General features: G+C 41.0%; 1 protein-coding gene across 2 annotated transcripts in view; it reads left to right on the forward strand.

The window, feature by feature from the left end:
- Positions 1–18269, forward strand: part of TMPRSS6 (transmembrane serine protease 6) — a 182325-nt gene that overhangs the window by 151385 nt on the left and 12671 nt on the right. For both annotated transcript variants that reach the window (XM_089681942.1, XM_089681943.1), the window contains one exon: positions 3101–3378. In XM_089681942.1, coding sequence (XP_089538068.1) covers positions 3101–3378 — 278 coding nt within the window. The remainder of the gene's footprint in view (positions 1–3100; positions 3379–18269) is intronic.

The raw sequence follows: 18269 nt of genomic DNA on the forward strand, positions 1-18269 counted from the left end.
TGTTCATAGAAATATCAGTGTAGACTAGGAATCACTGAGGTTTGATTCCCCCCTAAGCTCTGCACAGCCAGGTAACACACATTTTCTAAACTTTACACACTGGAGTCAAAGAACAGTCCTTGAGCTTGGTTCTCTTGTTTTATTTAGGGGTTCAACTTGGATGGGTTCTAGGGGTATATGGGATGCCTGAGAAAATGTAAACTTGAGGACAAACTCCTTAGCAACTATGTACAAAAATGCGGATAACAGTCTTTCCTTGAGGAGCACCAAAGGCTCTTTGGTGTACCTCCTCAGACCCCAGATGATTCCTCCTCTTTACCCAGCTGTCTGAGGGTATCCCTGGACAAGGAAGCCCAAGAGCTGCAGATTTAGAACAGTCTCAGATGAAGACTAGTTGGGTATTGCACCTGACCACCCTCTCCCCTTATCTGGCCCAGGGGTGTAAGAGTACTCATTCTGTCTTTCCCTGCTTGCTTGGTGGCTGCCTTCAGGTCTTATGCTGGGCTGGCTCCTTCCCTGCTTCACAGGCCATCCTCCCAAGGAGATGATAGGATTGAGTATATCTTCCCTTCTAGAATCTTGCCTGGAGGTGGGCTCCACTCCCTGGGGCCCCCTCCCAGGCTCCTCACTCCAGTCTTCCTCTCAGTCCATCTTGCACTCGACACTTCTGGAGAGGTGGAAGGGCTCCAGAAGCTCTGACCTTCAGAACCTCCCTAGCCTGTCCTGAGGTGAACTCCTGCCTCACAGGCTGAATCATCCCAGGCTGCTACTTGGCCTCCAACAAACAAAACTGCCTAGCTAACCTGGAGGGCGTTACATCAGTAAAAAAAAGTAAATGTTGAGACATTGCCCGTAGCAATCAGATTGGCTGCATTATACTTCTGATGCAGTCTGATTGAAGGATATTGTTTGTTCCAGAATCCATACACCAGTTACCCAACTTTGTCAAATGCTGACCACAGTTTTCTAAATACAGTGATTTCCTAATATGATTTCCTTTGTTGTTTTGCAGCCTGAAATGATATAACACCAACATGTCAGAAAATAAATAAAAAAATAAAAAATAGAATCACTGATTTGGAAAACGGATCACCCTCTTGTGTCAGTATTTTATTGAACCACCTTTTGCTTTAATTACAGTGTTTAGTCTGTTGAGATATGTCTCTACTAATTTTGCACATCTAGACTTTGCAGTATTTGCCTACTCTTCTTTGCAGAACTGCTCAAGTTCAGTTAAATTTGATGGTGACCATCTGTGGACTGCAATCTTCAATTCCACAGATTTTCAACGGGGTTTAAGTCTGGGCTCTGACTGGGCCATGCAAGGACATTCACCTTTTTCTCCTTCAACCATTGTGTGGTAATTTTTGCTGTGTGCTTTGGGTATTTGTCATGTTGGAAGGTAAACCTTCTTCCAATTGACAACTTTCTCGCAGAGGGCAGCAGATTTTCCTCAAGAATTTGATGGAATTTTGCCCCATATATTTTCCTTCTATCCTGACAAGTGCTCCAGTCCCTGCTGCAGAGAAACACCCTCGTAACAGGATATTACCACCTCCATGCTTTACTGTAGGAATGGTGTTATTTGGATGGTGAGGTGTATTGGATTTCTGCCAGACATATCGTTTAGTGTTGAGACCACAAAAATTTAATTTTGGTCTCATCTGACACCTTTTTCCATGTGACCTCAGTATCTTCATGATGAGTTTTGGCAAAGCTCAGTCGTGACTGCATGTGGCCTTTCTTGAGGAGCATTTTTCTTGCAACCCTCCCATACAAGCCACATTTGTGGAGAATTTGTGATATAGTTGTCACATGCACACAATGATCACTGTCATAAATTTCTGCAACTGCTTCAGAGTTGCTGTAGGCCCCTTGGTGGCCTCTCTGTTCAGTTTTCCTCCTGGTTCTTTCATCCAGTTTTGAGCAACATCCTGTTCCAGGGAGGATCTGTGCTGTACCAAATACCTTCCATGTCTTAATGATAGACTATGCTGTGCTTCTAGGCATTGATAACGCCTTTGACATATTTTTGGATCCTGACTTGTGCCTATCCACAACTTTATCCTGGAGATCTTTGACAGTGCCTTGCCACTCATAGTTCGCTTCATAGTTCATAGAAATGCTTCAGGAAATCTCTTTTCATGCTGAGCTAATCAAAATGACCACAGCTGATCACAGTTATAAGTGAGATAGCTTTGTGTGCCATTCAGATGGTCATTAGCTACAACTGATTGAGTTTACAAGTAATGTTTAGGAGGGGGGTGATCCTTTTTCCAGCAGTGATCCTGTTTTTACATTTTTTTTTCTGACATGTTGGTGTTGTCTTTCACTTGGATGTTATAAGTTGCATTTATAAGTTTCACTAAATACAGCTGGATACAACAAAAACTGTGTCTATCTTCATTTCAGGCTGCAAACCAACAAAATGTGATTATTTTAAGGGGGGGATTCTTTTCTAAACCCACTGTATTTAAAAAAAACACAGCATTATGCCCTCTAGATTGAGCTGACGATAATAGGAAATCACTGTACTAAGCAACACATGGTAAGATTTGTAAAAGATGGGCAAATGCTTGTCACATTAGTCCAAGAAACTGCTTTTATAAATAGACCCCAAAAAGTTTTTTCTGCCAGTTTTTGATAGAGTTGTAAAAGATTAAAACCCCTATTGAGTGTTTTTTTGCTTTCTGTGTTCCCCCGCTGGGAAGATTTACAGCAATTTCCTGCCCTGGAGACGCAGTAAAGATGAGAAGAAATCTTTCCAAAATGAGGATAATTTGCATCTTAGCTTTCACTGAAAATGTCCCAAGGAAGACTTCCCCTCAACTCTCAAAACATTTTTGAATTTCCCCTCACTTTCTGTCTCAAACACAGTAGTCAGTGCCACCAGAACAGATGAGTGAATTTCCCCAGTTAAGACACTGATGGCAATAAAAAATTGACAGAGGGTCTAAGACTTCCCTGCTTTATCCAAAATGTTAAAAACTGAATTTCCATACACTTTAAACTGAGATCTATCACCTATCATCTTGACCCAATGCTCTTTTTACAGTTTCTTATGATTAACACATTTATCACCATTGACTCCATGTTTCAGTTTCTCTGTTGCTGAGGCTTGGACAGTGATCCTGGGGAAGGTGCATCTAAAACAAAGCAGCAGCCAGAAGGAGATGGCCTTCAAATTCACGAAGTTAATCCTTCATCCATTTTATGATATTGATACACAAGATTATGACATTGCACTTGCAGAGCTTGACCACACTGTGCCTCTTACATCTCCCTATGTGCAAACTATTTGCGTTCCTGCCAGCACCCACCATTTCCCTGTTGGTTCCACTTGCTGGGTCGCAGGTTGGGGTTCAGCCTTTGAAAATGGTGAGTAACACAGTTCTTGCATCAAATGTGTGATACGTATATATCAAAACCGAGTTAGCAGTAGACAGTGCACCATTTGACTATAAGGGCCAGTTCACACTATAGATACGCAGTCCAGATGCGTTCTAGATGTGTTTTTGCATGCAAGTTTTTGTGCGTTCCGGTTCTTTTTTGAAGCATTCCAGTGCGTTTTCTATGCATTACAGTTCATTTGTTCCCCTCTCTTTTTGTTTAATTTAAATAGGGACATATGCATCCTAGTGCATTTTTGGTGTGTTTTGGTGCGTTCCGGTGCATTTTTTATGCTTTTTATTGCATTCCAGTACAGTTCTGTGCAGAAAAAATGCAACATGTTCTACTCTTTTTTTCTGCATCGGAAACTGATTGGAACTGACTGCACTGGTGTGAACTAGGGCCATTGTAATACATGGAAAACACTGTGAATGCATTTTTGATGCATAACAAAAACGCACTGGACTGCATCTAGTGTGAATTAGCCCTAAAACTTTAGCTAAGACTATAAAACCATAGCTCCGATCATTTGCACAAATCCTTGATGACTGAGAAAAAGGCATAATGAAGTAAACCTGAGTAATTTAAATGAAACATAAACAAAGGTTACCTTCAACAAAAAAAACATCATGCCTGGTTTAGTGGATCTAAAGATATAAGTAGCTATAATTATGAGCAAATCTCAACATTTCCTGTGACAGCTGTAAAATATTGACAATAATACCTCAAGTGATCACACTCTAAAAAATCGAAGTGTCTCAAATAAATATATAAGTGCATCCATAAATAACTCAAGTGATCACACTCTAAAATGAATCAAGTGACTTAAATAAATCACATGCTTATAATTACCATATAGGTGATCAAAGAATTAATACCAACTTATTAAAAAGTGTAAAAGTGCCAAAAAATAGTGCAAAAAAAAATACATAAATGTCCGTTCCTTCAAAAAATCAAATATAATAATGTTCTTCAAGTGATAAATCAATTCATGCAATAAACGGTGATAATTAATGGGTGATTTGTGCCAAAATCTTCTCCAAACAGTGGCTAAAATGCCTCCTCACCTCCTCCCTGCGACCCCTAAGGGCCAACAGGCTTGTAGGATCAACCTGGATCCTAGAATCAAAGAGGGCCAACAACTTTTCCTTCCTTCTTTGTCTTTCCTGGTGGGCCTCCTATTTCCCTTATGCAGCCAAGGTGCCTTAAAAAACAATGGCTCACCGATCCAGTGAGCCAAAGAAGAAAACACCCTCTAAGTGTAGTATTAAAGACTCCTTTATTTCCAAAATGCAAAGTAGCAGAACTCACATATCACAGCAGTCCTCCCTCCTCACCGATGTGTGGGTACACTGCATGTGAATTGGGACTTCCTGGTGTAGCAAGATGGCGTTGCACGCTGGAAGTGCGTCACCGCGCACCGGAGACTGCGGACTCGTAAACCTACGCGTTACGTCACTGACAACTCGTGACTTCCTCGGGGTAGGTTACCCCGAGGAAGTCACGAGTTGTCAGTGACGTAACGCGTAGGTTTACGAGTCATATTTGGTATCTATTTGCTCAGTGTAACATCATCTTGTATATTTTATCAAACAATTGGGCAATATATTGTGTTTTTGTGTATTAAAATTCAAAAAAGTGTATTTGTTCCAAAGAAGTTGTGTTTGAAAAATTGCTGCACAAATACTGTGTGACATAAGAAATTGCAACTCCCACTGTTTTATTCTCTAGGGCCCCTGCTTTAAAAAATATATAATGTTTGGGAGTTCAAAGTAATTTTCTAGCAAAAAAACAATTTTCTCATGTAAACAAAAAGTGTCAAAAAAGGCTTGTTTAGAAAAGTGATGCGTGGTACAAGCTTTTAATGTTGACCCTGAAATGCCAGGATAGAAGCATCCCCTCTACACCCCAAATTATCCCTTTTTGGAAAGTAGACACTTCAAGGTAAATATGTTTGTACACTACACTAGGTATTAGTAGGAGAGTGTTGGCAGCTGTACTAGTTGTTCACCATTTTTAGCGCAAGAGGATTTTTTACACTATTGTAAAATATTGACTTTCTCATAACTCTCTACTTGAAACACAATGGCCACTAAGACAAATGAGGTTACAAATGAAGTAGGAACATAGCCAGCAATAAAAACCTGGAATATATTCTAACCCTTCCATTCTCCATCTATATCTAAAAAATGCTATAAATTCACTTTAGGTTGGAAGTATATATGCTTACACAATAAGTTATGTAGCGCTGCCCCTGCAGGAGACGTCGTAGATTAGCTAAGGTCTTCCTTGCCAGCACAGATGCCACCTGCCACAGACACATTTCCAAGCACACTCACGACACAGGCTAGGGGAGGTCTTTTTTGTTCATTTAATTTGCAGAAACTTCGGGGGGGGGGGGTTTAAGGGTTCAGGGTACTCCAAAATTTAACAGAAATCAACTGGAGGACAAACGTACTAAAAAGTCATCTTGCAAGAGCCTTGACTGCAGGTAAAAGGGAATGGTAAGTAATTATAACACTCTGGCACTCAGTTCCCTTTAACATATGCACACCTGAGAGTCTGAAAACCAGGTCTTACCTACAGTGTCCGAAGACAGCTGTCTGCCACCCAGCTTCCACACAACACTTTTCAGTTAGGGAGACAAAGATCCTTCTCCAGACCAGACTCCAAGATGATGCCCTCCAGCAAAAATCTTTTTAGCATATCTTCACAGCCCAGCAGTTGCCAAGGCTCAGACTGCATCTCTTGTCTCAGACTAGATGCCTCCCAGGGGCAGCAGCCCTAGGAGAAGAGGAACCCTGCTAGCAGAGGAAGAACATTCTGCCCTGGCCTTCCCCATGCATTTATCACCTCCCTCAGCCACTCTCTGGACACCTCCTTCCATGGACTGGCTGAGGTCTGATAAACATTCCCAACTTGATCTGGTGGTTGATTTTCCCACTCTACATTCTAGAAGCTTCTTCCAGAGGCAGACAGGAGCATTTAACCACCAAGCTTGAGAAAACCTGACCAGACCTTGAAAACAGATCACCACTTCACTGATGATTGTGAAGCCAAACATTTTATTTAGCCTAACTTTTGGCAGTACACTACATTTAACAAGATTACAGCAAACTCACACCATTATATAAAATATAGAGAGAAAAATAATTAAAATGGTCAATATTTGCATTTTACAACCATGGTGTCATATTCTGTCAAACTGCTTTGGGAGGTTTTGACTCATTCATGTATGCCTATACACTGCACATGCATGTTAGTAGACCTCCACCAGTTATTAAGCTGAATCCAATGACTTTCAGCTACTCATGTACTACAGTAATAGTTTATAGGTTATTTTGTTAGGTATTCCCAGGTTGTAGGTTTGTTGGTTAGATCTTTTGGTATCTCCAGAAGAGCCTTATTGAGATAAAAGTATAGGGGTGTCTCCAGTAATGTATAAATTATGTCAAATACTTTAATAATACAAATACTAGCCACTCATCTCCAGTGCTACCATCTTTATTGACATTCAGTGCATGCACATACATGCAGCAAGTTTCTGCCAGGTCTGGGAATATGATCCATGATCCTTGCGCTGTGTCTCAGAGTACTCTGTCAGAGACCCCATGGCCTGTGTGAGAATCTACGAGATCTTTCAAACTTCTTCGTGGCATGTCTATGTCAAATTTCCCAGGAGACAGTTCACAAGGAGACAGTTCACAAGATCTCGCACATGGGCACAGACAGTGGGGTCTCTGCCAGATGACTATGTAAGATGGGGGTAAGAGAGAGGATCCTGCTAATTTAAGTATTGTTGTTTAACCGTTTCAATACCATGCAATTTTACACCTTCCTGCCCAGGCCAGTTTTCAGCGCTCTCACACTTTGAATGACAATTGCGCGGTCATACAACATTGTACCCAAACTAAAATTTGATCATTTTCTTCACACAACTAGAGCTTTCTTTTGGTGGTATTTAATCACCGCTGGGGTTTTTATTTTTTGCTAAATTAACAAAAAAAGACCAAAAAGTTTGAATAAAAAAACACATTTTTCTTTGTTTCTGTTATAAAAGTTTACAAATAAATAATTGTGAAAGTTATAGACACAATAGACACAAACTATGGTATAGATCTGAATATTGATCAATCCTGAAGTACTGACAGCCAATCTAATATCTTGAGGTCCAAGAATGTCAGAACAGTACAGATATCCCCCAAATGACCCCTTTTTGCAGAGTAGACAGTCCAACGTACTTTATAAGAGGCATGGCGAGTTTTTTGAAGTTGTATTTTTTTTGTCATAATTTTTCGGAAAATGGAAAAATTAAAAAAATTATTTTCACTATTTTTTTTTTACATACTGTCACCAGTGCAGTACAGCGTCATCATATAACTGGCATGGCGGTGAACAGCGACACTGACTGGTGACAGTATGAAAAAAATATATATATATATTTTTTTTTTTTATTATATTTAATTTTTTATTAAATTTTTTTTTATTTTTTTTAAGATTTTTTTTCATATTTTACTATGACCAAAATAGTACAATGTTACCATAGTAACACTGTACTACTTTGGGGAAGTGATCAGTATTTTTTTTTTTTTTTTTTTACACAATTTGCTTATAGCAAAGAATTACTTTGCTATAAGCAAGCATTTACCTGAATGAAATCGATTCATTCAGCTTTTTTTTTTTTTTTTTTTTTTTTTTTTGTGCTTAGCTGTGATTTGGTCACAGCTAATCACATGACATGTGCATGTAATTAGCTGTGACCATTCACAGCTAGGCACTAGTATACAATGGATGGCATCATGAATGAAGCCATCCATTGTATACAACTGTCATGTGACCTGCTGTGATTGGTCACAGCAGGTCACATGGTACCGGCAACAGGAGCCGGTACTCGGATCTGTCATCGGCCGTGTCCGAGGTGCACGGGCGGTGACAGATCGCACTGCTGCGTCGCTCTGCAACCGCGCAAACCGCGCATGTGCGGGAGCACGCCAAATGGCGTGCACCCGGAAAGCTGCAGCGCTTTTCAAGCCGCCAAACAGCCATTGGCCGGGCGGCTAATGGTTAAGTGTTCTTCTTTAACCACTGGAAGGTTTTCTTCCTGACCAGGCCATTTTTTGCTATTCAACTGGTAATTGCAAGGTCATGCAACACTGTACTCAAAACAAAATTGATGGGTTTTTTTCCACACAAAGAGCTTTATTTTGGTGATCACCACTCTTTTTTTTTTTTTTTTGTGATATAAATGAGGAAAGACCAACAAAGAAACAATGTTTTCTGCTTTCTGTTATAAAAAATATCCAATAAACTCAAATTTAGTCATAAATTTAGGCCAAAGTGTATTCTGCTACGTCTTTGGTAAACAAAAATCCCAATACATGTATACTGGTTTGTGTGAAAGTTATAGCGCCTACAAACTATGGTATATATAATGGAATTTCCACAGCTTTACTTTCTGTCCCAAATGACTCCTTTTTGGAAAGTAGAAACCGCAAGGAATTTGCTGAGAGGCATGTTGAGTGCATAGAAGATTTTATGTTTTGCCATTTTTTTTTTCACAAAGTTGTCATTTAACAGCTTTCCCGCCGCCCTATAGCAGATATACTACTACAGGGTGGCAGGGGTGTGCAAAATCACATATAAATACATAGAGGGCGCACGTGAGCCACGCGCGCTCCCCACCAGCGCTGCTTTTCGTGGCCTCGGCTGTCAATCATCCGGTCCCGGCCAATGATTACTTGCTGGCATGCGATGATCACGGAGCATTACTGACGGAGGGAGAGAACTGTATGTAAACAATACAGTTCTCTCCCCTGTCAGCTCCTGCACACTGCTTTGCATGGCTCTGCATAGCAGTGTGCTTACAGACACATCCCACACTAAATCAGCACACAGTTAACCCTTTGATCACCCCACATATTAACCCCTTCCTGCCCAGTGCCATTAGTACAGTGTCAGTGCTTTTTATTAGCACTAATCACTGTATTGGTGTCCCCAGTGACACCAAGTCAGTTCTCCCCAGTGTCAGAATGCCTACCACAGTCCCGCTATAAGTCGCTTATCGCCGCCATTACTAGTAAAAATTAAAAAAAAAACCAGTATATATACTTTCATTTGTAAACACTATAACTTTCACGTCAACCAATTAATTTACACATATTGGGATTTTTTTAGCAAAGACATGTAGCAGAATACATTTTGGTCTAAATTTATGACAACATTTGATTTTTTACATTTTTTTATTGGACATGTTTAATAGCAAAAAGTCAAAAATATTGCTTTTTTTTCTCAAAATTGTCAGTCATTTTTTTTATAACACGAAAAAGAAAAAAAAACACACAGGCGATCAAATACCACCAAAAGAAAGCTCTATTCATGAGAAAAAAAAGAATGTAAAGTTAATTTGGGTGCAGCATTGCATGACCGCGCAATTGTCAGTTAAATTAATGCTCACAAATGCTGACACAAAAAAAGAGCCTGAGCGGGAAGGGGGGGTAAATCCTCTGGAGGGCAAGTGGTTAAATCATATATTGCTCACACATGCCATGGCTATATGTGGAATAACACCACAAAACACATTCTACTACTTCTCCCGAGTATGGGGATACCACATGTGAGAGACATTTTGGCAGCCAATCCACTTTCAGGCTTCCAAAGGGCATACAGTACATGCTCATGTCACTTCTTCACTACCTATCACAGTTTGAGGCCCTAAAATTCCAGAAAAGTGCAAACACTCCCCAAAATGAACCCTTTTTGGAAAGTAGTCACCCCATTGATTTAGATAAGAGGCATAGTGAGTATTTTACATATAATTTTTTGTCACCATATTTTGAAAAAGAAAAGAAAAAATACATTTTTGTTTTCTTTCTTCATTTTCCAAAAACAAGTGGCAACAAATGAGATCTGCAAAATACTCACCATGCACCTTAGCAAATACCTTGAAGTGTCTACTTTCCAAAAAGGGATAATTTGGGGTGTAGAGGGGATGCTTCTATCCTGGCATTTCAGGGTCAACATTAAAAGCTTGTACCACGCATCACTTTTCTAAACAAGCCTTTTTTGACACTTTTTGTTTACATGAGAAAATTGTTTTTTTGCTAGAAAATTACTTTGAACTCCCAAACATTATATATTTTTTAAAGCAGGGGCCCTAGAGAATAAAACAGTGGGAGTTGCAATTTCTTATGTCACACAGTATTTGTGCAGCAATTTTTCAAACACAACTTCTTTGGAACAAATACACTTTTTTGAATTTTAATACACAAAAACACAATATATTGCCCAATTGTTTGATAAAATATACAAGATGATGTTACACTGAGCAAATAGATACCAAATATGACATGCTTTAAAATTGTGCACGCCCATGCAACGCCGAAAAACGATGCACATTTTTAATATCAATAGGCGACACTTTAAAAGCCTTTACATGTTACCACATTATATTTGCACAGGAGTGCTATAAATACTACTGCTATAAATACTGCCCTCGATCTGACATTCGCCGTGATTCCTCACAAGCATGGTACAATCTCTGTTTACATACTGACAGAGGACCAACAGGAGCATGGGTGCGTTTTTTTTTTTAATTTATTTTGCTTTTTTTATTTTAACAATGTCCCTTTCTTTTTTTGGATTACTTTTATTGTTATCTCTGGGAATGTAAATATCTCCTGTGATAGCAATAGGCAGTGACAGGTGCTCTTTTCTGAGAAATCTGGGGTATATTAGACTCTAGATCTCTCCTCTGCCCTTAAAGCATCTGATCACACCAAGATCAGTGTGATGAGATGCTATCCCAATTTAAAATAGCTCTGTATATATCTAGTGAAACAAAAATGATGCAATGCTCATTGCTTCTGGTTTCTTAGACCAAATAGATTATTGGAACCATTCCGGTCTCTGATCAGCTCTATGGTCAGCGGGCGGAACCACCAGCTGCATCCTTGGGTTCCCTGGTGGAACAGTATTATTATTATTATTATACAGTATTTATATAGCGCCAAAGGGTATGCTCAGCGCTGTACAGTAGCAAGGGGGACAGAACATGAGACAAGACAGTAACAATACAATACAATACACGAGGGGTTTGAGGGCCCTGCTCTTTCAAGCTTACAATCTAGGAGGGAGGGGAAGGTAGCACAGGAGGAGATGGCTGTGGGGGATGGAGTGGTGGGTGGAGTGGAGGAGGTTAATTGTTAGGTGAGGTTGGGGTAGGCTTCCCTGAAGAGGAGGGTTTTGAGGGTGCGCCTGAAGGTGAGGAGGGTAGGTGACAGTCTAATGGATTGGGGTAGGGAGTTCCAGAGGATGGGGGAAGTCCTGGAGAAGTCCTGCAATCGGGCGTGCGAGGAGGAGACCAGGGAGCTAGAGAGCAGGAGGTCCTGTGAGGAGCGGAGGGCACGGATAGGGTAGTATCTGGGTATCAGGTCAGTTATGTAGTTCGGGGCGGCATTGTGAGTGGCCTTGTAGGTCAGGGTTAGCAGCTTGAACTTGATGCGTTGGGCAATTGGGAGCCAATGAAGGGATTGGCAGAGGGGGGAGGCAGATGTGGAACAGTAGAGCCCGAGAAAGCCGTGGAAGGGGGGGGACAAGTCCCTTCCCACTACCAGTAAAAGTAATTCAGCACTAGCCGCTAGGATTCCTTTTACATGAAAGCCGAAAAAAAATTACAGCAGAATGATGCCTGTAGCTGCAGGCATCATTCTGGTATAACCACTCAAAGTTCAGCGACATACCAGTACATTGCTGGTCCTTGTTGGGCATATATAAAATGTTCTTTTTTTTCCAGAGAGTGTCATCACTGAAACGCATGAAGCGCATTATTGTCTTATATGTATGCCTGGCCATGACAGCAGAGAACATGAGAATATGATGAATTAAATATGTGGGCCAAGATGACTGCAATTCATTCTTTTTTGTAATGCCCATGATAAGGGTTAGGCCCAAAAAAGTTTTACATTTGGAAACCATGATAAGTTTCCATGCGAATTGTCTGGCAAGAGCTGAATTTGGGTGGGTGTCGATGTATTGTGCGTATAAATTGCTTTAGCCCACAATCAATTGATACAAATCTTCCATGCAAAACAACAGAGGGGCTAAACTCTGCACTGACACTGTACTAGTGGCACTATAGTAACATTGTGTTACTCTGGTGGGGGGGGGGAGGTGATCAGGGATTTTTTTTTTGCATTGCAGGTAAAATAAAGGTCATTGTATCTGCAATGCAATGCTTGCCTTGAACTGTCATGAATGGGTAAATTTCATGACAGTTCAAAATACTAGTGATCTGTAATTGGATGCAGCTAATCACATGGTACAGGGAGTTCTGATTGACCCATGTACCATATAAGATCTGTGGGCCAATCACAGCTCACTAGGAAGAGAAACAAAGCCGATATGAATTACCGGGATCCACATTCCAGTGTGTTCCTGTGTTAGTACAGCCAGAGCGGTGCTCTGCCTGTACATGCTGCCTGTCTGCAGTACAAATACTGTCAGCAAGTGGTTAAAGTACATCTAAAGGCAAAACTTTTTTTTTTTAGTTTTGGACAGAGTGAAGGTCAATTAGAACACCTGTCTGTTTTTTTTGCTGTCTGTGCCCCTGTTAGGGAGATTCACCCTCTCTATATGTCCTGTTTACCATTATTATCAAATGTGAAAGTAAAAGAAACCCCAATTTTTGGGTTGTCCCCAGAAAAGTAATAAAGGATACATTTTCTAACAGGGGCACCAGTTTTGGTGACCTCGGGGTCCCCAAGGGATTCCCTTAATTTGCAGAGATTTTCTCATTTCCTATTTTGGCTATGGGACAGGAAGTAAAGGGAAATCTTCGCAATGGGTCACTGATGGCAAAAAATAAACTGGCAGGGTTATAACCCTCCCTTACTTTATCCAAAAAAAAAAAAAGTTTGGCTATACATTGACTTTAAGCAGATATCACTTGAAATACAGTAGGACGTCCCCATTGACCTTCTCTCAATTTGCTTTCATCAGCTGGGATTTATCCACCAACCATTTTTACAGGTTAGCCCCTAACCCTACCATGCAATCAATCTGAAAAAAAAAAATTGCAGTAAATAGTACTTGTGCCTTACCTTAGATCAAAGCTTTTGGTCCTCAAGCCTAGCTGCTGTTGACGTCTCACACATAGCCTTTCCACTGCCTCCTGGGAAACATGTGGATTCTCAAAAGACATGCTCTCTTGCACTGTGCAGGAGGTTGTGTGATGCCATAGGTGTCTAGGATGACTGACTGGAGCCCCAGTCTATAGTAAGGTACTTTAGCCACATATGAAAAATAAAGTTTTAAAATGGTTATAGTCATCTATATATTCAATATAGAAAAAATATAAACCCAATGTTTCATGGTTTATCATATAGAAATAATTATGTTAGATAGTCTTTCGTGCATAGTTTTATTCTTTTGCTCCCCACAAGAACAGTTTCATTTTAAAACTCTTGTAAACTAAACATGTACATTCGTTTTGTTTTGTTTTGGATGCATTTGTTTATTGAAGATTTTTGTTTTGTCATATTCACTATGTTGAACCAATTTGTTTTCTGGATTCGTTTTGCATATTGGTTGGCCCAGGTGGATTCAAAAAAGTATTTTTTCGAAAGATTGATATATATATTAGTTTTTGGTTTTCGATATTTTGGGTGGATTCATTACTCATTTATCAAAACTATTCAATATTTTCAGACACAATGGAATAAATAATGCAAAATTCGGCAGCCCCAAATTTTGCAAACCGAAGAATTGTATTAGACTGTGGAACTGAACTGACTGACTGTGACAATTAAAAATTCAATATAAATCACAAATTTACTCAAATCCAAATGATCAAATTTGAAAATTTAATTAATTTCCCCATGGGACCAAATTACCGTTACATCATGTGACATCATCGAATGAAACAAATGCTTTTGTTAATTTTGTTATATCTTTTTTTTTCGGATTTGTTTACTTGAATTACTATGTCCATTAAGAAATTTGTATACATGCGAATCTCTGAAAATCACATTTTTGGATGAAACTCAATTCTTTCTGAAATGCACATGTCTACTGTAAACCAAAAATCCCTTGCTGCTTAATTATATTTTTTGCACTTATCCTAATAGTTAGCATTCCTGCCAGAAAAGTCCAGGGTAGCTCTGATAACACAGGGAACAGCTGGAGGGATTCCAGGCTTGAGGACATTGGGGGGGCCACTCCAGTGGAAGCTGGGAGAGGGGGAAAAGCATTCAGAAGCTTACAAAGGATGGTACAAGGAGGCAGAAAAACAGAGTACGAAACAATTTCATGAAAAATAGATAAGGGTCATTAAGTAGTGGATGTGTATGGATTATTTTTGATAGAGAAAGGATATTATTTAGTGTCACTTTTAGGACAAAAGTGTTTCTTTAGTTTCCTAATTATTTGCATTTTATTATCATTGCTTTCTGCAGATTGATCATTAATGCATAAAAGGATATAGTTAAAAAAATAAATAAATATATATATATATTTCCTGGACCTCCCCATGTCAGCCTACCACGGGTCAGCTCCGCCCTCTCTGACCCCTCCAGGACAACCTCTTTCCTAGCCTATAAGAGCAGCTGTTTCCCCTCACTCTTTTTTTGGGTAAGCAGACCCCTCTTTTGGGCTGTAAACCTCTCTGTGCAGTGGGTTCCTTTGGTGCTTTGCATGTTTTAAAATTTCTAAGCCGGGGTGACTTACCTATGCATAGCTTGGCTGGCTTGTAGTTCCACGTCTCAGTACATTGGTCCATATCTCAGCAGGTCTGTGGGCTGGCTGACACTTGTAGTCCATATCTCAGCAGGTCTGTGGGCTGGCTGACACTTGTAGTCCATAGCTCAGCAGGTCTGTGGGCTGGCTGACAATTGTAGTCCATAGCTCAGCAGGTCTGTGGGCTGGCTGACACTTGTAGTCCATATCTCAGCAGGTCTGTGGGCTGGTTGACACTTGTAGTCCATATCTCAGCAGGCCTGTGGGCTGGCTGACACTTGTAGTCCATATCACTGCAGGTCTGTGGTCTCAGCAGGTCTGTGGGATGGCTGACACTTGTAGTCCATATTTCAGTAGGTCTGTGAGCTGGATGACACTTGTAGTCCATATCTCAGCAGGTTTGTGAACTGGGTGACACCTGTGGTTCATATCTCAGCAGGTCTGTGAGCTGGCTGGCATCTGGAGCTGGTAATCCCCACATTCATGGCGGCTGTGTTTGTTTCAGCTGCAAAGCAGGCTAGGTGGTACACGTGCTAAGACTGTGGATGCTAAACTTCCCGGGTTGCCATGGAAATGCCGGGATGCTCTGTGACACAGAAAGCTACCGCGTTATCTAGAGGCTTGCTCTCTCTCATGTTGCAGCTCTGTGGCTTCTGCAGAGCCTGTTGTGTCTTTATAAGCTCCACCTGTTTACCTAATCACTCTACTGCTCCAGCCTGGGACGTTCTGCTGTTCTGCTCCCTCTAGGTTGCCTTAGCTGTTTGCCTGTTTGCCTTGGATGCGTGCACATGTATTATGACTCTGAGATGTGGGTTAGGTTATATTCCCCCTTGTTGCTAAAAGCTGCAGCTTCAAGCACTGAAGATCTAATGGAGAGGTATTTTTTTCTTTTTCTTTACTTGTTATTTATTTAATTTATTTTTTGCTACTTTTTAAAAGAGTGCTATCTGCGTACCTTTTGGTAGAAAGAAGATTCCAGTGCGGAATAAAGCGTCCGCCAAGAGCTCAGTCCTAATCAATCCTGTCTCCTGTTGTCTCCTGTTGTCAAGGACAAGTTGCTTCACCAGAACAGTGCAGGGTGGATTAAACATCCACCAAGTGGTCATTCTAGGATGCCATCGCCAGTGGCCCATTGCAGTTGTACAGAAATGGGACAAGGAAAATCTAGTCCCCGAAACTCTTCCAAGAAGAGTAAATCCTCTGGCCAGCACAAAAGAAGGTCTTCTACCTCTTCCAGAGCCTCTTCTCCAACCCACCCTGAAGTGGTGGCTTGTTGGGGCTGTTCAGCTGAGGCATTGCCAGGCAAATTGGTGGGCAAATTGGTGTGCACATCCTATCTTAGGTAGGGGGCACATTGTAAAGCTGCAGACGCACAGCAAGTAAAATTGTTCATTAGATAAAAGACAGAAAAACAAAGAATTTTTTTTTCATAAAAGAATTATTAACAGCTTAAGCTATTTTTCCTGTACCAAGACAAGAATGCGATGAAGACAAGTGCTCCTCAGTGGAATTGGCAGACACTTATCTGCATGCCCCCATAGTTTTGGCTCATTATCGCTTTCTCAAGTTTGCGTACAAGGGGCACTTTTCCAGTTCGTTCTTTGCCATTCAGACTTTGCACTGCTCCCAGATCCTTCACAAGGCTTCTGTCAGCCATCATAGCTGTTCTGAGACTCAGGAGTCTTCAGATATTTAACTACCTCGATGACATCCTTCTCTTGGCCCTGTCAAGGAGTCTTTTGATGGATCATGTGCCTCTAACCTGTAACACGCTCAAATGCTTCAGGTGGATAATCAATCATCAAAAGAGTCAACTGCAATCAACACAGTTCCTGCTATATCTTTCTCCCCCAGAAGAAAGTTCAAAAGATCCAGACTTGGATGAGGGATGTAATGAGCAGGCCTTGCTTATCAGCAAGAGAGTGAATGCAGTACCTGGGCCTTCTGTTATCCACCATCCCAGTTGTTCCTTGGGTCAGGTGTTGAAGAACGAAGTTTCAATTCAGTGTCCTTCACTAGTGAGATCATTATGTTTTGAACCAGAAGATCCTTATACCAGGTCTGAAAGCCTGTTTCTTAACCTGGTGGACGGTTTTGCGCAATCGGAAGGGCAGTGTCCCTCTCGAGCCTCCAGAACCAGGCTGGTGGGTTGGGGGATCCCACAGCTTTGGTCACCAAGTTCAAGGTCATTAGAAGAGGTGGACTATGTAGAGTTCCTATCTCCTTGGAGTTAGTAGCTTCCCGATTCACTCTGCTAGCGTTCCAGTATCTGTTACACAGAAAAGTGGTGAAGGTGCTTTCAGAAAATTGGACTACAGTGGCTTACTTGTCCTGTCAAGTGGGCACCAAAAGCTTGCCTCTCCTGAGAGTAGCCTCTCAAATATTCCTTTGAGCAGAAGGGAATTTACCCTTTCTTCATACCTGCAAGGAACTGAGAACATTAAGGCGGACCAGAGTCAGTTCTGTAGATCATGGCAAATGGGGCTTCGATTCAAAATTGTTGTGGAAAAAGCCTGGGCAACACAAGACGTGAATCTGATGGTGTCAGCAATGAACTTCCAGCTTTCCTCTACTTCTCCTCAAACCTTGGGCCAAGATGTCCTTTCCAGGCCGTGGAGGTTTTGCCTAGTGCATATCTTTCCTCCAATTCCTCTAATTCTAAGCGTTCTCCTGAATATACAATGCAAAGTGGGGGCAATAATAGCCCTGCTCTTTTGGCTGAGCCGGTCTTGGTTTCCCCATGTATAGAAGAAAGGCTAGAACAACCAATTCCACTCCCAGTTTGTTTGGATCTCCTTGTTCAGAACAGGGTGTTCCATCTGAGTCGGAAATTAATGGTTTGGAAGTTGAGAGGTGGTCTCTAAGACATCTGGAGCTGTCAAAGGGCGTAGTTTATACCTTGTTGCAAGCTAGGAAAAAAATCAACTATTTCGACCTTCCATCAGGTATTGAGAGCCTTTCTTTTGGGGCTCTTTCTAGCAAAAATTGGAATGCTTCAATTCCCTCGGTATCTAATGTTCTTAAATTCCTGCAAAACAGTTTAAAAGCGGCCTGGCTTTTAATTAATTTCAGATTCAAGTTTCAGTCCTCTCGGACATGGCAAGTAAAAGATGGGCCTTTAACCCTTTGGTCATTCATTTTCTGAAGGC

The sequence above is a fragment of the Staurois parvus genome, unplaced genomic scaffold (assembly GCF_062004578.1).
Source record: "Staurois parvus isolate SC_StPar_1 unplaced genomic scaffold, SC_StPar_1.0 ptg000282l, whole genome shotgun sequence".
Taxonomy (NCBI): Eukaryota; Metazoa; Chordata; class Amphibia; order Anura; family Ranidae; genus Staurois; species Staurois parvus.